We start from the raw sequence: 24934 nt of genomic DNA, 5'->3' as shown, positions 1-24934 counted from the left end.
TTCACACACAAACAAATCCGAATGAGTACATGTGATAATGGCTACAGATACAACCAAGGTTGCTTGCAGTATCCTTAAATCAGCTCAGTAAATTCTCAATTTATATTAAAATAAAAGATCCCAAGAATCATTCCTGCCTTTATCCAGTAACAAGTTAATACAGCTTTGTTTCAGACAGCCAACTGCAGCTTCATTTAAGTATAAAGAAAAAAATAAAAACAATCTGATCGTAAGCTACTTCTTGTCATGCTATTCTAAAACAGAAAAAACTCATGTGAAATCATAGAATCCTTAGAGTTGGAAGGGACCTTTGAAGGCCATCTAGTCCAACTTCCCTGCAATGAACAGGGACATCTGCAGCTAGATCAGGCTGCCCAGGGCCTTATCCAGCCTTGCCTTGAAAGTCTCCAGGGACAAGGCATCAATCACATCACTGGGCAACCTGCTCCAGTGCCTCACCACCCCCCTGTAAAAGATTTTTTTTTTTTCCTCATACCTAACATAAGTTTACCCTCTCTAAGCTTGAAGCCACTTCCCCTTGTTCTATTGCCACAGACCCTGCTAAAGACTCTGCCCCCTTCTTTCCTGTAGCCCCCCCTTAGATACTAAAAGGCTGCTATCAGGCCACCTCACAGCCCCAGTTCTCTCAGCCTGTCCTCGCAGGAGAGGTGTTCCATTCCATGGGCCATTTTTGTGGCCCTTCTCTGGAAGCACTCCAGCAGGTCTACATCTCTCCTTGTTTTGTTAGCATGTCTAGACTGAGTGGGCTGTTACCAACCTCAGACAGGCCTTCCACATTCAGGGCTTCATACCTGTTGCAGAGAGGCACCTGGAGGGGTGGAAAAGGCAAGAAGGGTTTTCATTTGCAGGTTTGGGTGCAGACTTGCCTCTACCCTCTCTTTCCCTTTGCATTCTTGCCTACAGCCTTCCAATTGTTTCCCTCAACCTGACGTGATACAGGTTGCCTTGGGTTTAAACACAGGGTGCATTGGGTTTGTGTTTTTTTCCTTTGAAATAATCTGTTTGTGCATGGGTGAATTGTGGTTTCCCTGTTCCTTCTTTTTGTCCCCAGTGACACTTTTTAATCTATATAACATTGAATATTCAATATGATCTAGTTCCCACTATATCTGATTTTTCTACCATTTGTATTACATATCAATAATGATGTTGAAATATTTTAAGATATACCAGCATCTTGACAATAGTTATGCTATTACTTACTTTCAGCACACCATATATTAATCTTTTCAAAACTCAGTGTCCAAATGCCTGAGAGCATAAATACTGCCTGAAATAGTTTATATTAATAACATTAGGCACATCCATTATATGATTTTTCTTTAAGTTTCAAAAGTTTTCTACCGTAATCTCAAGCATCAATTCTGTATCATCCCTGCTGGAGGCTCTAGACCTATGAAGCACATGAAGCACAAGTAAACCTGCAAGCTATCAGCATTATCAGTAAACCAGATTCTTCCTCACAGAAGCTGTCAGAATTCCAAACTTAAAGTGCTCTTTGGAGAACCAAAGCTGATGTGCAATAAGGGATCGAGTACATTATCTGGTTTAATAAAATGTACTTCTGTATGAAAAAATTGCTTCTGTTTTACTTCTAGACCAGCTATTCTATGAAAATAGAATTATTACTAATCACAGATAAAAGTATTGTTGGATGATGAAAACCTTCGAAAAGCAATAACTTGACTTCAAATTTAATTACTACCACAGGTATTTTACCATCTTACATCATAAAAAACAAAATTCTGCTGTTATATGGTGTGCTGAATAAAAACAATTACAAATGCACAGCCACAGAATCATAGAATTGTCTGAGTTTGGAGGGACCTTTAAAGGTCATCTAGTCCAACTCCCCTGCAAGGAACAGGACATTTGCAGCTAGATCAGGTTGCACAGAGCCTGAACCAGCCTGAACTTGAATGCCTCCAGGGACCAGGCAACCACCACCTCTCTGGGCAAACCATTCCAGTGCTTCACTACTCTTGGCATAAAAAGCTTTTCTTTTATATCCAATCTAAATCTCCCCTCTTTGTGGGTCTCAACGGCTGCTTATTAAGCAATAGCCGTTCATTAGTACTTGATGCTGCTATGCAAGATAGCTATTGTGCCTGTGCGCACATCCACATGAACCCAGAAGCTCTGAAAGTTGGGGAAGTACCCATGCAGTCAAAGAAGAACATAGAAGATGGAAGAACCGACCAGAAGGAGGGTGGGCAGCCCATGACACAGAGCCTCATGCATGGTGCATGACCAAGGCTGTGATTGGATGCGGAGCCTCGTGCACAGCGCATGACCAAGGCTGTGATTGGACCGAAGTTAAGAAACCAGCTTGTGTCGTGGATGTGGTCGGTTGTACAGGTATAATACCGGGAGCATCCTGGGGAATAAACGAGATCTGCTTCCACCGCATTGGTGACTGAGAGACTCCATCTGAGCAAGCACGGACAGCCTCAGGTCAGGAGGATGGACAGCTGCGGGAGGGGATAGCAACACCTCTTTTAGTTTGAAATCATTTCAACTTGTGATAGGAATAGGACAACAGACCCTGCTAAAGAGTGTGTGGGGTTTTTTTTGGTTTTTTGTTTTTTTTAATCGATCCTTTTTTTATATTGAAAGGCTGGTATCACGTCTTCCCAGAACCTTTTCTTCTCCAGGATGAAAAGCCCCAGCTCTCTCAGCCTGTCCTCTTAAGGGAGGTATTCCATCCCTTGCATCATTTTTGTGGCCCTCCTCTGGACACACTCCAACAGGTCTACATCTCTCCTATACTGAGGAAAATGAAGTAACCCCCTCCAACACCACAAAATTTACGCTTTAACACTCTTTGGATATCTTTGATTTACACAGATCTATAGTCTCAGATGACTTAAATTCCCCATCTCTAGAAGTACTTATGTCAGCTACCAACAGCGCATTAAGCAAAAAGGAACTTTACACCTTTGGCTTGTCTAATTCTTGCACATTACTATATTAACTCCATTTTGGTCTTCTGGCAATTAGTTTTACAGATCTCTATAAAAACATGGAGACATCTTACTTGCTACCAGTATGCAAAATGGTTTTTACTCTACAAAATTAGTAAGGTCCAATGGGAAGAAAAACACAAAGACAGTATGAAAAGAAGTCTTAAATGAAAAATTACACCTTTAGAAAAAAGAATATGACTTTCCAGTTTGATTTTCTTTCATTTTTTTTTTGTTTTAACAAAATGAATTAATATAAATGTAAATCTTGAGTGTTAGATTTTTTTCACTGTTGGGTATGTTAAAACAGAATTGTAGTAACAATCCTAACTCTCACTTTTTATTCACGCTTACATGGTTCTTGTTTTATACTGTACAGTGTGGTAACCATTCACATTATTTAACTGCTTGCATATCAGAAGAAAAACTTATCCACTGGCAAATACATATAATATTTTAATTCCAAGTTTACAACTGTATGCAGACAAATAGTAGACAACTAATTCTTGACTAGCATGATGTTTATTTTCCTTTTAGATACTCACGTTTTAGCTCCTAGTTAGTTTTCCCACAGCAACACTTTTCAGAACCCATAAAATTATCCATACACAAAGTAAGCAGGAGTCAAAAATCAAGGAGCTTTATTTTTAAAATATTTATGGGTGTTTTTGTTATGAAAACCACAGAAGAAACTGAACTGTGGATGTGTTCAGTAAGTATTTGATCCTTCCCATACAGGTGTCTCTGAATCATGAGAAGAGATGGGATGCTGAGAGGAGGGTTCTTGCTCCCACCTCTTCCTTTCAAGACTGCTCCTGCACATTATGGAAGACATTCTGACCTTCAGCAGCCATAAAATATCTCTTTTCCTTTTATATAGATTTGTGCTGTCTTGACACTCAACATCTACATTTTGATATTCAACATCTACTTTCAAGTCAAAAACAATTACAACTCACTGAGCTTTGAAAACATAACTGGAAACAATTACAGGTGAATTAACCTAATGGCCAACAAAATCCAACAAATCCAACACAATGTAAAACAGTGAGAAGCAATAAATACTGAAGCCAGCTTTCTTTTTTGTAGAGTACTAGATAAACTAGGAGGCTGAACTAGGTATTTTCTGATGTGAAAGGCACTCATTTAAAAAAAAAAACCAAATTCAATTATGAAACTGAACTTGCTAAATACTATTTACAGTAAATGCTGAAAACAAATAACGTTCTCATATTTTTCTTAAACCAGCACCAGAAGTTTCCGTTAAATGTAGCTGTAAAGTTTAGATATACACCTCTAACTCATATTTTTCCTTTCCTGCCAGAAGGGTGTGGTTTGTATTTAGCCCAACTTTCTGTTTTCAACTTGAAACTTGTCCTCTTGTGGGAGGAATGAGTAGCTTTGTTGCAGACGTTTCAACTATACACGGACTTGTTTTTCTTTAATGACAAAAGAACCAGCAAAAAGTTGCTTTTTTTTTTCTATCAACTTGGCATCTGATTTAATCATCATCATCACAACACAACTTTTGCAGACTAAACTTCAAATACATATGGATTGTCATCAAAGAGAGAGAAATAAAAAAGCTTACCTTCTCTTCACATTTCCTGTGGCAGGCATACTTGCAAACTAAAATGAAAGCAAAGAAAATATATGAGTACAAGAGCGGATGGATCCTCTTTCTTTTCTTTAGATCAACCTTTTACTGGAAACACAGCCAATCACAGGTCTTCAGATAAAACAGTATTTACATAATACAAAAAAAAAAAAAAGAAGAAAAGTACAATGAATGTAGGTTTTATCCTTTCCTGAAAGGGTAACTATAATAATGTTATCATAGAATCATTAAGTTTGGAAAAGACCTTTCAGATCATATAGTCCAACCACCCATCACCAATACTGTCCACTAAACCTTATCCCTACATGCCATATCTACCCTCTTCTTGAAAACCATTAGGGATGGTGACTCCACCACCTCCCGGGACAGTATGTTCCAGTATCTCACCACTTTGTGAAGAAATTTTTCCTAACATCAAGTCTTACTCTCCCCTGGTGCCACTTGAGGCCATTCCTTCTTGTCCTATCACTAGTTATGCAGGAGAAGAGGCCAACCTCCACCTCACCACAACCTCTTTTCAGGTAGTTGTAGGGAGCGATAAGGTCTCTCCTGAGCTGCCTCCTCTACTTCAGACGAACAACCCCAGTTCCCTCAGCTGCTCCTTATAAGACTCATGCTCCAGACGCCTCATCAGCTTCATTGCCCTTCTCTGGATACACTACAGGGCCTCAATGTGTTTCCTATAAAGAGGGGCCCAAGATGGAACGCAGTACTCAAGCTGTGGCCTCACCAGTGTTGAGTACAGGGGGCAATCACTTCCCTAGTCTTGGTCGCTACAAGCCAGGATGCCATGGGCCCTCTTGGCCACCCGAGCATGCTGCTGGCTCAAGTTCAGATGTCTGTTGACCAACATCACCAGATTCCTGTGAAGAAGTATTTGATGGACAGTGGGCATATTTATTAGAACATGCTCAAGTGATCTCTGGAGTGTCCTTGGAGGCCTGAAATGAGGAACAGCTGCTGTGTTGCATGGTCAAACATCTATGCCTCCAGGTTGTGCTTTACGGGACTGCTATCCACTATCTAACTGCAAGAATGACTATGTGATGATATCCACTGTCCAATTAGCAGTGTTGTAGTGCGCGATGCCTACCTGATGCTCTATAAATGTTGTAGTCAAATTGCAATAAATTAAGCACTACGCGATAACCATATTGATACAGCAGGTGACTTCGGCGTGCGCGTTGTGACAAGTGGTGCCCGAACAGGGACGAGAGGGTTCTGGTCCTTCACTGAACAGGGACAACGGTGGCTTGATGCTGGGGTGACCACTGAACGACCTCAGAGCTGTTGAGAGACAGAACTGGAGGCGCAATGACACAGGCCCAGCCGGGGTGAAAGGGTCGCTCCCCTAGGCGGTTGGGAGAGAATGGAGCAGAGTTCAGTGGTGGGCTCCTTCTCGCTATTCTCTCTAAGAGAGGTGAAGCACTCCAATCAAAGGACTTGGAGCAGTTGCTGAGCTGGGCTAAGGCTCAGGGCTGCATGAAAGATGTGGAGATGGTATTCTTCATAGCGGAGTGGAAGCTGGTGGGTGGTAAGTTGTGGGCAGCCAACCTGGATGGTTTTAAGGACTATAAGAAGTTAGGAGTTACGTGGAGGATGGTGATTAATGCACTTAAGAGTATGAAGGAAGAGCACAGGGTAGCTATGGCGGTGGCGAGGTTGCTACAACTAGACCCCGAGGAGGGTTCGAGTGAGCCGTCGGAGAAAGGGAAAGTATCGTGACTGTTTGAGTCAGTTTTGCCTGGGAACTATGGGAAGCTCTCTAACGAAGGAGCAACAAGTAAATCTCTAAGTATTACAGAAAATTTTAAAGTTTCAGAATCAAACTGTATCTACCTCAGCATTAGGTACTTTTCTTAAATGGATAAGCAAAAACATCCATGAGTTTCCGAAAACTGGGTTTTATTTTGATGGGGCAGTTTGGGACAAAATTGGCATAAGACTCTGGGATGCTGAAACTACTGCAGATCAAACAGCTGCGAAGCTTTTACCTGTTTTATCTCGGAAGTGCTCAAACAAGTTCAATAGGGAAGGACGAATCCTTCCGACTATTTGCTGCTACCCTTCGATGAGGAAAGCAGCTCCTGCCTGGACCTGATCCGCGACTCCAACCCCTCCCCCAGTCGGGGAGAAGAAAAAGTGCGGTCCTCGGAGAACACCACCGCCGCTGCTGCGAGGCGCCCGCAGCACCCGCAGCCGCAGTCCGCTCCGAATCATCCCTGCCCCGCTGCCGCCCTCCGCAACCCACCCACCCCTTCCATCCCCCCACTGCCGCTCGCCGTGACTCTTCCACCACCCCCCGCCCAGATGCCGCTTCCCATTCCACTTCTGGTGCCCTCATGTAATTTTGTTAAAGACAAGGACAGACCGCAACTAGAGGATCTTTTTGATCCTAGTCAAGTAGATCCGGAGGACGAACTGGATTTTTTCCCTCCTGATGACAATTTGAAGGGGATGGGAAGGAAAAATGTCGCCTCTTCTACAGCGTACTACAGTGCTTTAGAACAGTGCAGGAAAGAAGTAATATCACAGGGTGATACTGATACATTGCCAGCCTTTCCTGTGATGTATCGTGCAAATCAGCCCCCCCGGTGGGAGTGCCTGCCTCATGAGGCAGTGACGTAGCTAAGGAGCTCCGTGAAATATGATGGAATTCAGTCTGCCTTTACGTATCATCTTTTGGTTGCAATCAGTGACAGCTCTGTTATTACTATGTTATTACATCACGACTGGAGATGTTTGCTATGTTAATACAGGGAGGTCGACATCGTCTACAAATTTTACGAGCTCTTGACCCTGATTGCATCTACATACCCGCTACTAAAAAAGATTTAGATTGGATTCTTGTGCATTCATTCGCTTTTCAAACTGCTATGGCTGACTATACTGGACAAATCTCCACTCACTCCCCCAAACATCAGTTACTGCATAATTTGCGTGATCTGTTCCGTACTACAAATGTTTTACTTTCACATGCTCCAATATTTAATGCTGTTACTGTATTTACAGATGGCTCCAGCAAGACACACTGAACAGTGGTTCTCTGGCGTGTGACTGCTACCCGATGGCAGTCAGATGTGCATATCATCAATGGGTCACCTCGAGTTGTAGAACTAGCTGTGGTGGCTCAAGCTTTTCAAATTTTTGCAGAGAAAAAGCTTAATATAATAACTGACTCTTTGTATGTTACAGGTGTCATTCAGCAGACTGAAGGATCTTTTCTTAAGGAAGTTTACAACCCTGCTTTGTTTGCGCAGTTCAAGCGAGTTTTGCATTATGTCTCTCACCGTATTCCTTATTTTACTATGCATATTCAATCTCACACTATGCTGCCTGGTCCTTTAACTGTAGGCAACCACACAGCTGATATCATTGAGTGTGCTCATCAAACACTGAAATCTATTCTTAATAAAAAAAAAGGGGGGGGGAATATGGGAGACACACCACAAGAAGGATTATGTAAGGCTTTGCTGGTGCTGAATTTTTTGGATAGAGATCATACAGGTACAACTCGAGTGGATCGTCATTTTGGGGTCTCCCCAGCGCTCAAGGAACAGCCAATGGTTACCGTTCGGAATATGGCCACAGGGCATTGGGAAGGTCCCTTACCTTGGGGTAGTGGATATGCTTGTGTTTCTGCAGGGACTGGCCCTACGCGGGCTCCAGCATTATACATTCGGCCTCATCTCAAGGCAGAAAATAACTGGGATTGTGTGTTTCTTACTTATTGGTATTGTTTTGTAATTTGTTGTATTATAAATACTATAGTGAGTGATGAAAAATGGCTGCACTACCCACTGGATGGTATTATAATAACAACCCTAGTAATGGTATGGCGAAGTAGGTGATTTTCTTGTGTTAGCAATGCAGCCTCAAGAATTAGAATTATTAGGCATAATCTAGGTTACTGTGTGCTGCTTCTATTTTAGTAGTAGATAAAATGTGAATTCAACAGGATTTGATGTTACCAGTGCTAGAATTTATGGGAATAGCTCTTTTAGTGTAATTTTACCACCTCATTATCAGTAACTCTTGGTTATGATGTTATCAGCCTATCAATTAGCCTTTTCTTAATTTGTGAAGGCAAAACCTGGAAAGGAATCCCAGGCAGAGGGATGACCCTGTACTATAGAACGATTAACTGCCTTTCATCCCACTAGTCATTAAAAATATGACCATGCATCACTCAAGACAAAGGCGCATGCTGTCTTACTTTGATTCCACATGTGATTCTGATATAGGATTCTGGAGTATTGCCCAACAGATTTTTAGTTCAATGGTCCCTTCAATTGGCACCTATATCAGGGGCCCAAATGCCTCTCACTGAAGAATGATCTTGGGATAGAACAAAGTATTCTGATAGTTTTAAGGGAACTGATAGTTGTGTCTATAGCTGCAAATATTTTGTTTCATAGAGAGAGCTAACCTTGGTAGTTTATTTTTCTCTGTGAACAGGTGTTCCACTTGGGCTCTGTATAATGCACTGGCCACGCGGATGCAGTGTACAAATGGAAGAAACCCTGCAGACCCGAGAAGAATAAAAGCAGGAGAGAGTCTGTGGTGGGTGAGAGAGGAGAAGTGCACTTTGAAGCAGGGGACGCCCCGCTGGCACTACCTATCGCATCCACCGCTAGCGTGTTTCTTCTCTCTCCTTTCCGGTGGTTCACCACCTTTCAAGGGTTGGTAAATCATAATGCACTAGCTTAGGAAGTTTCTGATTCCTGCTTACGGGATTATCTAGAATGGATGCCTGTGTGTGTGTGTATGTTGACTGGAACTCATGACCCTCTGTGCAGCTCTGAGTGCATGGTTTGCTTGTCTCTGCTCCTGAGACATCCTGTCTCTCAGATCCAAACATACCCTGAAACAGCACCACTCAGCTTTAGCCACAGTCACCAAGTTAGGATGTTAGCCAGCTAAGGAAAGTAATGCCACTAGTGATGCTCTAGCACGCTTGCCCCCTAGTATCGATTCTATCCAACATGCAACTCTACGAAGTTGTGCAACCATTGATTTTCTACTAGTCCAAAGGCATGGCTGTGAGCACTCTAAAAACATGTGTTGTACAAATTTTAGTGATCATTCAAAAATCAATATATCAAAGTATACAAAAGTTGAAGATTTTCTCTAATCAGTTACAGGTACACACAGAATGGGGACCCTCAGGGATTCTTTTCCAGGTTGCAGAAACTTGGGCCATGGGCCAAACAAGTGTTTATTCTGGGTTTAACAGTATTTCTTGTCATTATGCTATGTTTGCCTTGTATTTTTTCTTACGTTTAACATGTTGTCAATCGAGGCCTTGATTGAGTTATGATGTTTATATTATTATGATGATTAGTGCTATTATTTTATAGAGTAGTAATAGTTTGCTAACAAATTTTAAAAAAGGGGGAATTGTGGAGAAGTATTTGATGGACAGTGGGCATATTTATTAGAACATGCTCAAGTGATCTCTGGAGTGTCCTTGGAGACCTGAAATGAGGAACAGCTGCTGTGTTGCATGGTCGAACATCTATGCCTCCAGGTTGTGCTTTATGGGACTGCTATCCACTATCTAACTGCAAGAATGCCTATGTGATGATATCCGCTGTCCAATTAGCAGTGTTGTAGTGCGCGATGCCTACCTGATGCTCTATAAATGTTGTAGTCGGATTGCAATAAATTAAGCACTACGCGATAACCATATTGGTACAGCGGGTGACTTCGGCGTGCGCATTGCGACAGATTCCTTTCCTCCACACAGCTTTACTGCCGCTCTGCGCTAAGCCTGTAGTGCTGCATAAGGTTGTTGTGACCAAAGTGCATGACTAGGCACTTGGTCCCATAAAACTTTATAAAACTGACCTCAGCCCATTCATCCAGCCTAACCAGAGCCCTCTGTACAGCATTCCTATCTTCAGGCAGATCAACACTTTCTCTCAACTTGGTGCCATCTACAAACTTACTGATGGTGCACCCAACCTCCTCATCCACACCATTAAAGATATTAAACAGAGCTGATCCAGATATGGACTCCAGGGGAAAACGGCTCATGAACCGGTTGCCGGACAGATTAAACTCAATTCACCACTATTATCTGATCCTGGCCATCCAGACAGTTTTTTACCCAGCAAAGAATGTACCTGTTCAAGTCACGAGTTGCCAGTTTCTCCAGGAGAATACTGGGAGAGACAGAATAAAAGGCTTTAGTAAAGTCCAGGTTGACTACGCTCACAGCCTTTCCCTCATCCACTAGGTGAGTCACCTAGTCATAGGAGATCAGGTTGGTCAAGAAGGACCTACCTTCCATGAACCTATGCTTGCTAGGCCTAATCCCCCAGTTGTCTCGAATATGCAGTGTGATACCTGTTGTAATAGGCGGTTGCGAGGATATGAGATGTAACGAGAAAGGCCCCCCTCCCCGAAGGAACAGGGACTAGTTGACCAAAGAATGTACCCGTGACGCAGGGAAAATGGCAAACTAAGATGATCTGATAAGCTACCTTTTGATATGTCAGTAGATGGAAAATACTGCTTCATGCTTCACTGCTACATGCCTCAGCAAAAATAAAGGGGAGCTGATCTCGACTCTGGAGGGCGACTATGCCTTCCCTGTCTTCCTCGCCTGTGAAAACTGCTGCATCACATCGTACTGCAATACCACACCTTGTTTACCTGTCCTGGTCACTACACTTCCTAGGGGCTGCCTTTGTATGTTCAAGGGTGTTAACACTGCTGCACCTAGCCCTGCCCACACCTTGTCAGCCCACTCTCTGTCCCAAGAACTGTGGGATTCTGGGCAACCCTCTCCTCACCCTGATGACTCCTTCATTTCAGGACCTGCCTCACACACCATGATCTTCCACTCTGCTGCAGAGCACACCTGCACTGGAGCTGTTTGCCTCAGAAAATTTGTGCATTCTATTTCCCTACGATAACATAGGTCTGGTTAAATCTCATGGACTAACAATTTTGTCATCTATCATTACAGCTGCACAGATATTAAGTCCAAGTTGTTCACAATGAACCCAGTGAATTTTAGTGATATCTGCAGTACCAGAGACTTAAGAAAAACAGAGTGACTTAGAACTCACAAGGGACTATGTCTCCTCAGAGTTTAATTTCTTACTGTGAAAAAAGTTTGCATATTGCTGCAAAATTATCTCAAAGAGATTAATACTTTCTCTTAATTTCCTGCTGATAAAACAGCAGGAAAGGCTGAACCATTAAATTTAGAAAACAGCACTCAACTTAAAAAGTAGCTGGACGATCAATGATATGACACAATATCGTAATATCTAGAATCTGACAGGCAGGTTTCAAGAGATTTTCCATTTATATGCACTTCTTTCCTTATTCTGAAAGTTCTGTGTGTTTTTTTTCCATGCACTGTTTCTCCTTTGGGTAATACTGTAAACTAAATGCATTGTAAATTCAGGAAAAATTTACTTATTCAATCCCCAAGATCCGTAAGCAGGAGACCCCCCACAGAGGTTTACCTGGAAGATTAACTGTATCTAACCTTAGACCACTAAAGCTGAAAGACATGCTCATTTCTCAAAGCTTCTACAAGTAGTTATATTCCACAGCCTGTCTCACCCGAAAAAAATGCAACTACCAAGACGTGAGCTCAGCAAATACATACTCATTTCAGAATGAAGTGCACTGCTTAATGAAAATCCCTTATGTTCCAGTGACTTCTCAGGTTAATAAGCCCTAGAGTTCGACCTATTTTCTTAAATAGTCTTGTACACAGTACGCTGGCTTAGTTTTTCAACGTCTAAGTTAGGAAAGAGCTCTTTACTCATACCATTTAATGAGATGGATATTCTTTACCATAAAAATTTGTGTTTGTACAAATGCACTACTCTAATAGCACTAATAACAATTGATAACCACATATCCCTTACAAAAACTATCACCCTCAAAGCATGTGGTGGATGACTTTTAATTAATGAGGAAAAACATTTTCTCACATGACAGCATGGAGTATGCCTAAATTCATTACATGATTTCATGCACAGAAACAGCATGTTACGAGAATATGTATTCCTCACTAGTAGATTTACTGTGAGACTTTAAAAGGCTAACAGTGTTGTCCAAAAGGTAGATTTGTTGCCCCGTGTGCAGTAAGCCAATCTCACACACAAAGATGAGATACTGATTTCTTATGAAGTTGCACAAGTTTAGGTGCTAGGTGGTCTTTCACAGAGCTAGAATACTCCACAATTTTGGTCATGTCCTTTAAATGTATTTTTTAATCACTTGACCACTTCCCTGATACAGCCTCTGGCCTACAACTGGTCAGTTAAAGATAAGGCTAGTCTCCCCTCCTGCAGGCTAGCTAGATATGCTAATTATCTACATTTCCTCAAGATACTCCTACCAAAGAAATTTAGTCATCACATTGCTATTAAGAGTTCCTCTACTCAATCACTTCAGCAACTTCAAGGATGATCTTTAATAGAGCTGTGTGTTTGCTGTATCTAAGGAAACACATACAGAGATCTGTACAAATTAGTTCCTACTGACGATGACAAATGCTCTAAAAAATATGCACGTGTAGTATTTGTTTCTCCTATAACCTACTTAAAGACCTTTGGCACATCAGGGAAACAAACAATAAAAAACAAAGAGATGAGTAATACTGTGCTTTTAAAGTCTGCAGATTTTAAAAGACAATCACAAAAAGTAAAGAATAAAGTAGCATATCTGTCCAGAAGTCCAGACATTACAGAAAAGATTCATGCATCTTCTTTATTGATGCTTATGCCTAGATTTCTGGGGTGGTAAGATGAAATACGGAACAAAAATAAATTAAATACAAAATATTAAGAGGAAATACAAAAAAAATGACAGCTTACATGATTTTGCTACCAGTTCATGCAAAAACAAATTACGAATGTCATCAGCAATACACTAAGTTCTTATTAAAGATGTAGATAACATTAGATGCAGCTTATCCAGTTTCCACGTACATCAGAAAGCCTGAGGGTTTGCCTGCTCTTATGTAACATAACATTACTGTATTTGGTGGAAAGAAACCAGAGAAGTCAGATGCGAGTTTACTTGAAATTGCAACTGCAAGACTCATTAACAACAAGGAAATACACCACAGAAACTCCATGCATTAGTAAAGGAAGAAAAAAAAACAGATCATTGCTTATCTTTAGCAGAATGAAAGGAAACAAAGTCAAGTCTCAAGAGGTAATCAGATACAAATCAGGTTGAGCTCCCTAACTGAAATAATCCATAATTGTTTTTTCTCCCCAAGTACTTAAATTAGTAACATTCTGAGGATAGAAATCTGATTCATTTGAAGACATGACTTCACTCTTCTTCAGCATCCAGAAATATCCTATTCATATCTCAATCCAGAATTTCATGGATTATACTGACTTAAGCTATCACCTTTTCTTCTTCACTGTCTAATAACGCTAATGATTATAGTAAAACTGGACAAAAACAGACATTTCATCAGAAATGGTATCACTGACTGTCCAAATGTTGGAAGCAAACAAAGTATTTCTTTGTGCTCAGAAGCACAAAGAAGATTCCCTCCCTTTGCCTCTACGTGAATGTCAAAGCATTAATTCCATACAATGCTCCTAACAGGCATTCCAGCTACATCCTGAGAACAGAAATTGATACATGAACAAGCGAGACAAGCACCAATTCCATTCTCCTGACAGGTCTGAATTTTGCTAGTAAATCCCTGCCCAGGGCAAGAAAACTTAACACTACTGAGCTCATTTTGACAGATTGTTCTGGGCATCTACCAGAAGCTCAAGAGTTCAAAGCATTTCACATCACTTATGCATGCAGGTCTCTCCAAAAGTAATACACAGAATCACAGAATGTCAGGAATTAGAAGGAACCTTGAAAGATCATCTAGTCCAATCCCCCTGCCGGAGCAATACCACCTACTTATTTCCACGGAAACTACAAAAGTTACAAAGAGCACAATAGCACTATTTGATAGAGCACATTCTCAGCTACAAAACACTATTTTTCAACACAGTCACCACCATTAGCTATGTATTTTCCACCAGAGATGAAAAAGAGCTGTGCTTCTAAAAATGCAAATGACCATCCAGAACATGGCTTATCTTCCACATTGCCATTGCTGAAACACAGCACCCACTGCCTGTGTTAACATCCACCATTTAGCCTTCATAAGTGTCCAGCAAGCATCAATGAATGTCAAAAGTTGCCATTTTTTACACATGGACAAATTTAATGATGCACCGTTGGCTTATATATGCACTTCTATGCAGACACCATTTTGTCAGACTGGCCTCTACTGACATCTGTCCCACAAGAACAAAATGGAATGGAATATCAGCGGGAAAGTTCAACCTCTACTGTCATACCACCACCATCCACCTCTGATATGGTAGGTCAAAATAATAAAACAGGAGGCATGGCTTTCAGAGAAGCCCTCATATATCTCTCAGTGAGGGACAGCAAGCTTTACCTCTTCCACACAGAAGGGACAACTGAATCAAACCTACAGATTCACTGGAGTGAATAAATAGCAAACACTAGAATAGAATCTCTTTACTAGCACTTATCACTGGGCCACATCACAAAACTACATCTTCCTAAAAAGTTGAGAAACTGCTCGAGAAACACTGCTAGTTTTCACTCGCCAGTAAGGTGCTCTACTGACATAAAGACACTTTCATACATACATAAGGTGATAATATATACACATAAGTCTTTGTGTGTATATATATACACATACGTATGCACACATATATATATAGATGTATATATATAGTCTATAGATTTGGGAATGTGTGTGTATGTGAACACATGTACACATACCAAAAGTAAAAGTTATGTTTTTAATAAACACACAACTGCTTGCTTAAAACCAAGTAAAATTTAAAAGGCTGTTAACAGAACATTGTGCGGGTATTAACATTCAATTGGAAGAAAGCATACCTTGTATCACTAACGAGCAGCTAATTATCAATCTCTAGATAATAATTCCTACCAACATCTTTATTGCTAGTGTTGCAGAATCCTGAGAACAAACCTTAAGAATGTTTTTCAATTACACATAGAAGTTAGGAGTACTTTTAAACTACATTTTCTGATGGCTGTCCTATTTCCTACACTCCCCCTCCTTTCTCTGGAATGGAAAAAATATACGTATGAGAACAAAGTATTATAAGCACAAACATTTTAAAGAAAGTGAGGTATCAAGAAAACACCATGAACCAGGTGAAGAGGAAGCATGCAGGCACACTAAGAAAAAGTAAATGAGTGAGGTCTATGCTTTGAGAATCACAACTCTTCAAAGACCTAATCACAGAAAACAGTGCAAAGAACTACTGCTGTCATCTTTTTACAATAAAGTTCATATGTTTTCATACCCTGTAGCTGTTAACATCATGAACAGTGAAAGAACCCTTCAACACAAGCAAATTAAAGATTTACCCACAGAGAAGGATCAGTTTGTTTGGTATTTCTTAGTTCTGTATTAGCTGTTGTAAGATGAATTCTATCTATTCTGCATGGGTGGTAGCACCCCCTCAGCCCACGGTTGCTTCTGACTCAACCTAAATATTTATGTTACTTCCAGAGAAACGAATTACCTCAACCATAAGACTTCCACAGAGGCTTAATTACTTTTCAGTAGGTCAACGGTTTTTGCAAAAAGTCGTGAATACTAGAGATGCACGTACCAAAGACTTCTAAGAAAAAAAAAAGCATTACACCACAATCATGAAAATGACACCTCATTGGTAGAAAAAAAAAACCTGTAATGCAAAAGTATATGAATAATAGAGCATACAGTACATCCAATGTTAAGGAAAATATAAGCAACTTACAGTTGCAGCTTCTACAAAATGCCGGCAATCTTCAGACAAATTCTACAAGGAAAATAGCACTCAGCTCTTTTCAGGAATACAACCCAACTGTAACTGAATTTTAAAATGTATCCGAAACAGTCCTGGGACTTAATATCATAGTCAGAAAGGCTACTTCAGTTCTTCAACTCAACAAATGAAAGTCTGCATCCTACATATACGTTCTCATCAAATAACAGACTTTTCAAATTTGTGTTTAAGGATTCTGGCATCAGTTTCAAGAACAGCTATCCCAAACTGGCTAACAATGAAATGGCAGCAGAACCATATTTAGTCAATTTATTATACTTCAAAATATTTCCTAAACAATAATTCTATAACCCTTTTATTTTTATTATTAAAAAACACCAACAAGACGACATTAAAGACATTACTATTGATCTAATGAAGATGTGTTAATTCCTGAAAATTAACAATACTGCTGTGAGTATGAAGATACACAGAAAAGTGTAGTGCATCTCATTTTTCAGACTTACTTATGCTCCAAAACCTTTATTAAGTAGAAGTTCTGCCTCTTACATCATCACAGATGCAAGATACTCACTGAAAACCAGTAATAACATATCTACAAAATAACAAAATATTTATAGTTTATTGAAGCTGCTAAAAATTTTTTTCTGGTGATACCACAGTAATCTACAATAAACTCCAGCATTTTGAGTGTGACAAGGGCTATTCACACTGTCTTACTTCCGAATTTTCTGTGGTCAACTTTTCTATATCCTGGTAGAGACCAGTCATAGAATCGTTAAGGTTGGGAAGACCACCAAGATCATCTAGATCAACTACCAACGTGTACCTATGACCATTCTAGACTATGTCATTCAGTGTGACATCTATCCTTTTCTTGAAAATAGCCAGGGACGGTGATTCCACTACTTCCCTGGATAGCCTGTTCCACTATCTGGCCACTTTCTGAAAAGAAATTTTTCCTAATAGCCAGCCTGAACCTTCCCTGGTGCATTAAGGCCATTCCCTCTTACCCTACCACAAATTATCTGGAAAAAGAGGCCAAACCCCATCTTGCTAAAACCTCCATTTAGGTAGAAAGCGAGTCTCCTCTGAAGAAACAATCCGAGTTCCCTCAGCCTCTTCTTGTAAGATTCACATTCCAGACCCTTCACCAGCTTTGTTGCCCTTCTTTGAAAATGCTCCAGGGCCTCAATATCTTTCTTGTATTGAGAAGCCCAAAACTGAATACAGTACTTGAAGCATGGCCTCAACAAGCCTCAAGTAGAGGGGGATGATCACCTCCCTAGTCCTGCTGACTACACTATTTCAGAATACAAGCCAGGATGTCACTAGCTTTCTTGGCCATCTGGGCACACTGCTGGCTCACATTTTGCCAACTATCAACTACTATCTCCAGATCATTTTCTTCAACACAGCTTGCCAGTCACTCTGCCCAAGACCTGTAGTGGTGCATAGGATTTTTATAACTGAAATGCAGGACTCAGCAACTCAGTCTTCTTAAAGCTCAAACAACTGGATTCCGCCCATTGACCTACCCTATCCAGATTCCTCTGTAGAGCCTTCCTCCTCTCAGGCAGATCGACACTTCCTCATGAGTTGTGTTCCCCAGAGGTCTGCCTTAGGATGTGTGCCCTTCAGCATCTTTATCAATGACATACACAGCAGGATCGAGAGTATCGCACAATGGTAGGGGCCAGAAGGGACCTCTAGAGATCACAGAGCCCAACCCTCTGCCAAAGCAGGCTCCCTAGACCAGGCTGCGCAGGTAGGCATCCAAGCGAGTCTTGAATACCTCCAGAGAAGGAGACTCCACAACCTCTCCGGGCAGCCTGTTCCAGTGCTCTGTTACCCTAACTATGAAGAAGTTCTTACGCATGTCTCCACAGAACTTCCTATGCTTCAGTTTGTGGCCATTTCCCCTTGTCCTACCACCATGCACCACTGAAAAGAGTCCAACCTCGTCCCTTTGCCGCCTACACCTTAGATATTTATAAACATTAATCAGATCCACTCTAAGTCTTCTTTTCTCAAAGCTGAACAGACCCAGGTCACTCAGCTTTTCCTCTTAAGAGAGGTGCTCCCAGGCCCTTTATGATCTTTGTGGCCCTCCTCACTTTGAGTACTCTAAGCAGGTTTGCCAATGACACCAAGCAGAGTGGTGCAGTTAACAAAATAGAAGGAAGTCATCCAGAGGGATCTGGACAAGCTAAAAATCTGGGTCTACACGAGCCAAACAAGATTTAACAAGGCCAAGCGCAAAGTGCTGCACTTGGGTCGCAGCAATCCCAGACATATGTACAGATGTGTACATGTGAGAAGAACTCACTGAGAGCAACCCTGGAGAGAAAGACTTAGGGGTCCTGGTGGACAAAAAGCAGGACATGAGCCAGCACTCTGTGCTTGCAGTCCGGAAGGCCAGAAGTATCCTGGGCTGCATCAGAAGAGAGGTGGCTAGCAGGGTGAGGGAGGTGACTGTCCCATTCTACTCTGCCCTACTAAGGGCCATCTGGAGTACTGCATCTAGCTCTGGGGCCCCAGCTAAGGAAAGATGCAGAGCTGTTGCAGAGGGTCTAGAGGACGGCTACAAACAAGGTCAAAGGGCTGGAGCACCTCCGCTATAAAGAAAGGTTTAGGGAGTTGGGCTTGTTCAGCTTGGAAAAGAGAAGGCTCTGAGAAGATCTCACTGTGGCCATCCAGTAACTGAAATAAGCTTATAAGCGGATGTGGACCAACTTTTTACACGGTCTTATAGTGATAGGACAAGGAGGAATGGCTTTACACTAAAAGAAGAGAAATCTAGATTAGGTGTTAGGAAGAAATTCCTCTTTACTCTGAGGGTGGTGAGGCACTGGCACAGGTTGCCCAGAGAAGCTGTGGATGCCCCATCCCTAAAGGCATGCAAGGTCAGGCTGGATAGAGCGCTTGGCAGCCTGATCTAGTGGCTGGCAACCCTGCCTACAGCAGGGGCCTGGAACTAGATGATCTTTAAATTCCTTTCCAGTCTTAGCCACTGTACAATTCTGTAATATAAAGCAAGCAGCTAAGAGACGCAATTCTGTTTGATACCTTACTGAACACTAAGAATGAACATTTGCCCTCAAAACAGATACTACACAGCTTATTGATACTCACGTTTTGGTTTTTTTGTTGTTGTTGTTGTTTTGTTTTTTTTTTAACCTTCCAAGTGACAAGTTATAGATTAGGATACTAGACCACAGGTCCAGGTACTTGAAGGAGGCTTTCTTTCCCTCCACATTTGCAATTCAGCTTTGCCAGTATAGGAACATGGTATTACAGCTACTTTTGACAGCAATTAAGACCTTGATGATTCACAACAAAGTAGAATCTAATCCAAGCATATAAAAAGGCATAACATTGTCATTAGCCTGGCTGAAGTGCCTCTACGCCAATGCACACAGCCTGGGAAATAAGCAGGAAGAGTTACAAGCCATGGCAGAATTAGAAAACTATGACCTAATTGCTATCACAGAAATGTGGTGAAACGATTCGCGTGACATGAGAACAATAACTGAGGGCTACAAGCTTTTTAGAAGGCATAGACAAGGTAGCAGGGGTGAGGGAGTTGTCCTCTATGCTAAGAAAATAAAACTGCAAAGAGCTGCCTCTGAGAAAAAGTCAAAAACAGGTTGAGAGCTTGTGAGTTAAAATCAGGAACAAGACCAATAGAGGACGTCTGGTGATCAGGTCTCCTACAGGCTGCCTGATCAAGGGGAGCCTGTTGACGAGGCCTTCTTGCTTTAGCTTCAAGAGGCATCGCACTTGGAAGGCTCTCATCCTCATGGGACAATTTTAACTATCCAGATGTCCTCTGGGAAAAGGACACGGTAAGCTGCAAGCAATCCAGGAGACTCCTAGATTCTGTTGAGAATTACTTCCTTATTCAGGTACTGGACAGAGCAACAAGAGGCGAAGCATTACTAAACCTGGTGCTCACCAGTGTGGAGGAGATCATTAAAGAGATCAAGATCAGAAGCAGCCTGAGCTGTGGTGACCAGGGCCTGGTCAAGTTTGTGATCTTTAGGAACATGGGCCTGCCAAAGAGCAGAGTCAGGACCATGAACTTTAGGAGAGCAAACTTTGGGTTGTTTAAAGAATTATCGGGTGAGATTCCCTGGAAAGCTGTCTTTAAGGACAAAGGAACAGTACAGATCTGGCAGCACTTTAAAGATACCTTTCTGAGAGAGAGCTCTCCATCTCCCAGTATATGATAAGAAGCAGGAGAGTCAGGAAACTAGCACAGCTGAGTAAGTACCTTCTGGTCAAACTGATAGAAGAGAACGAAAAGCGTAAGCAGTGAAAGTGGTGATATGTGGCCTGGGACACTGTCCAGATGGGCAGAGATCAGGAAAGCGAAGGTGCAGATGAAAGAGAACTTCGCAAAAGATATGAAAAATAACAAGAAGAGATTCTACAGGTACATTGGTCAGAAAAGGAAAGGAAAGGAGAGTGCATCCCCTTTGGGGATGGGGAGAACCAGCTGCTTTAGACATGGAGAAGGCTTGGGGTACTTAATGAGTTCTTTGCCTTGGTCTTCACTGCCAGTCAGGCTTTCCATATCTCTGGTGTCCCTGAACTTACAGGCATGGCTCGGGAGCAAATTCCCTTCCACTCTAAGAGCAGAGCAAGTCAGAGATCACCTCGTGAGGCTAAATGCATACAAGCCTGTGGTGCCAAACACCACTCATTCCAGAGTCCTGAAGAAGCTGCCTGATGTGGTTGCCAAGCCACTTTCCATCACATTTCAAAAGTCATGGCTGTCAGGTGAAGTTCCTGGTGACTGGAAAAGGAAGATCTGGGGAACTACAGGCCAGTGAGCCTCACATCTGTGCCTGTGAATATCATAAAACAGATGCTCCTGGAAGAGATGTTAAGGCACATACAAAACTAGAAGGTAACCCAAGACAGACAGCATGGCCTGACTAATCTGGTGGCCTTCTATGATGGAGTAATGGCATTGGTGGACCAAGGAAGTACGACTGATCTCATCAGCATGGACTTCTGCAAGATTTTTGATATGGTCCCACACCACATCCTTATCTCTAACTGAAGATATATGGTTTTGAAGGCTGGACTATTCAGTGGATACAGAAATAGTGGCAAGGCTGCACCCAGAGGGTTGTTGTCAATGGATCCATGTCCAAGTGGACACCAGTCAAAAGCGGTGCCCCACAGGGGTCCATTTGGGACTAATACTCCCTAACATCTTTATCCATGACATAGACAGCAGGATCACTCAGCAAGGGTGATGACACCAAGCTGAGTGGTACGGTTGACAAAAACGGAAGAGATGCCATCCAGAAGAATCTGGACAGACTTGAAAAGTGGTTTCATGTGAACTGGATGATGTTTAACAAGGCCAAGTGCAACGTGTTGCACTTGGGTCAGGGCAATCCCAGATACACGTACAGACTGGGAGAAGCACTCCTCAAGAGCAGCCATACCAAGAAAAACTCAAGGGTCCTGCTACAAGGATTGGCTGACGGAGCTGGACTTTTTCAACTAGAGAAGAGAAGGCTTAGGGGAGACCTGATAGCAGCCTTCCAGTACTTAAAGGGAGCTTAAAAGCAGGAGGGATATCTACTTTTTAAGCGGGTAGATAGCAGTAGGACAAGGGAAACAAGGGGGAATGATTTTAAACTAAAAGAGGAAAAATTCAGATTAGATGTTGGGTTAAGGGTTTTTTTTGTTTTTGTTTTTTTACTGAGAGGGTGTTGAGGTGCTGGAACAGGCTGCCCAGAGAAGCTGTGGACGGTCTGTCCCTGGAGGCATTCAAGGCCAGGTTGGATAGGGCCCTGGGGAGCCTGATCTAGTGCCTGGCAACCCTGCCAGCAGCAGGGGGGTGGAACTAGATGATCCCTGAGGTCCCTTTCAACCCAAGCCATTCTATGATTTGTACACTGACATGCACCCTAACACTAACCCAATTCCAGTCTTTTCTGTTAATACCACTAGAAGATCTACACTGAAGTACAGCAGGTTCAGTAAAGCCTAGACATTTAAAAGTCAGTAGTCTAATACTATCTCTTCTGAGTAGCATCTCCTACCTGCAGCAAGTATATTCCAGAAAATCCCAGGTCTGTGTTTGGTTCCAAAGAAACGATGTTAATTAAGAAACCAAATCAGGATGTTCTGATAATCCATAGTGAGGCCACCGTGACAGGCTCCTCTCCAGATAGAGCCTGGTATAGAAAGACATCTGCAGCTAGAATGTTCCACGACAGAGAGAGCTGTGCAACTTACAAAAAAACATACGTGGCTAGCAAGGTTTTAACAACACTAACCAGATTATTAGAGATAACCTCACTAACAATACTGTTGTGCTGACCTATTTGTACTAGTTCTGCAGCGATTTGAAAACAGAATGAAAAAGTAACACAAAGAAATGATTAATTGCAGGATTAAAAATAAGAAGGCTCACTGAAGGGGGAAAAGAGTCCTATAGCTGGAAATAATGGGCTTTAGTTGCAAAATGAAACATTTCTGTTTTTATGAGTTACATGCTAAAGATGTCACAAGACTAATAAGCCACACGCTACAGCAGCAAGAGCTGCTCATCTATTTCCTATGCCCCAAAAATCTTCTACTGGCTTTTTTTTTGTGGGGTTTTTCTATTGCTGTTATTTTTGTTTTAACTATTCAGCCAACAACTGTATCTGAGACTCCTAGCACTTCATGATAGAGACTGTAAACACAAAATTTAAAAGATATTTGTGCAAAACTTCAGCATTTTTTTACTTGACATGACTATACAGTAAACAGGGTTGTAAATGAACTCTCCTGCACATGAAACATTCCACTTATAGACATCAGCAGTGGAAAATCTTTATTAAGAGAAAAGTAGTTCGGTACTGTTACTGCAGTAGTTTTGACTGTTTTTCTCCTTTACTTCCACCTTCTTCCCAGCTTCCAGGAAAAATTTAACCATTCTGTTTCCTACTGATCTTGCTGTGCAATTTATGTTTGTCATTTTAACTGCCTCCTGTAAACTCCTGGATGTTGTGGGATTTATTTATTTTTGGAGAGTTTTGTTTGTTTTCTTGTTGCTGGTTTTCTTTCATTTCCATTTAAGCTATTACAGTGGCAGAATGTTAGCACAGTGAAGTTTGTTTTTTTTATTAGATACGAACACAGCAACTATTTACTTACCTTTTTTAAGCTATACATGGCAAGTCAGGTACAAAGTTATTAAAACTTAATCCAGTCTGAAACTGAAGGCTGGTTTTTGACCTCTATCATCTGACTTAAAAAGACGACCCAATGTTGCAATACTTAATCCAGAAATGCATCTCAACAAGACTATGGCTTGCTGTTACTTGTAGCCCACATGAAACAAACAGGAGAGGGGATAAAATGCAAAAAAGCTAGACTGCCTCGTTTTTTTTCTTGCAGCTGAAGACAGCTCAAGTAGTACTGTAAGGTCTGGGAAGTTTGCATGCTCATCATGAGTCAAGGACTTACACTAAAAGCAAGGACCAGACTAACACTGGTTTAAAATAGATGACCTCCAGAATAAGAAAAACAATTTTCTTGAAAAATTTTTCATTATATAGGTAAGACCTAATGTGCCTTCACGTTTTGGTTCACAGCAATTCTTAATCTCTTACAGAGTACGAGGGTCTCAGAGATCTTCACAAGGAAAGAAACTATCATGAGCTACACAAAGATCATCAGCATGATACTGCAAGTAAAAGCTGTTGGCATCTACTTTTCAAGTGTTTGGTTTGTTCTTAAAGATGACAAAAAAAACAGGGACTTTACATAAAAATCAGCTAACAACTCCCCTTTTAGGTATCAACAGGGTTCAGATTCTGAATGTATCTAAATGCAGTTACGTTTGTAGCCCAGCTTACTTAATTGAAGCTTTCTTAAATGACAGAACTCATGCTTTCACTACAGACTGTATTCTCAAATGTGATCTAATACTCATGATGCAGCTTGGCCACTATGATCATTAGACATTACACTATATGTTTTCCCCTGTTTTCTTTTCCTATTTAATTTTCTGAGAGTAGGAACTCACCTTATTAAGTTAACGTACTTAAAGTTCTGTCAAAATTCCCACCCACTTCTCAGTGTCAAAGCAACAGCATGCCAATTTTAGAACGTTGTGATTTAAGCCTGCAGGTAGCTAAGCATGACAGTCTTTTGCTCACTCCTCCCCCTTCCCAGAGGGATGGGGGAGAGAGAATTAGGAGGAAAAAAGAAAAACACAAGTAGAGCTTGTGGGTTGAGATAAAACTATTTACTAAGATAGAGAAAAGGAAAAGGATAATAATTATGATTATACATATATATGAACATATATAACAAGTGATGCACAAGCAATTGCTTACTACCCCACAACCAATGCCTAGCTAGCCCCTCAAGCAGCAGGAGAGCGGGCGAGCGACAGCGGGCGAGCGACAGCGGGCGAGCGACAGCGGGCGAGCGACAGCGGGCGAGCGACAGCGGGCGAGCGACAGCGGGCGAGC

General features: G+C 41.6%; 1 protein-coding gene across 34 annotated transcripts in view; it reads right to left on the bottom strand.

Annotated features, from left to right (window-relative positions):
• Nucleotides 1-24934, bottom strand: part of TNS3 (tensin 3) — a 290201-nt gene that overhangs the window by 199981 nt on the left and 65286 nt on the right. For 15 of the 34 annotated variants that reach the window (XM_021382361.1, XM_021382362.1, XM_021382356.1 and 12 more), the window contains 3 exons: nt 4576-4613; nt 2389-2492; nt 779-829 (listed from right to left, as the gene is read on the bottom strand). In XM_021382361.1, coding sequence (XP_021238036.1) covers nt 779-829; nt 2389-2451 — 114 coding nt within the window. In that variant the 5' untranslated portion in view covers nt 2452-2492; nt 4576-4613. Of the gene's footprint in view, nt 1-778; nt 830-2220; nt 2369-2388; nt 2493-4575; nt 4614-24934 lie in introns of those variants that run through there. The other 19 variants (XR_002433899.1, XM_021382346.1, XM_021382352.1 and 16 more) reach the window with 4 other exon arrangements.

The sequence above is a fragment of the Numida meleagris genome, unplaced genomic scaffold (assembly GCF_002078875.1).
Source record: "Numida meleagris isolate 19003 breed g44 Domestic line unplaced genomic scaffold, NumMel1.0 unplaced_Scaffold218, whole genome shotgun sequence".
NCBI lineage: Eukaryota > Metazoa > Chordata > Aves > Galliformes > Numididae > Numida > Numida meleagris.
The sequence above is the reverse complement of the archived record's forward strand: the minus strand, read 5'-3'. Positions and strand labels throughout refer to the sequence as shown.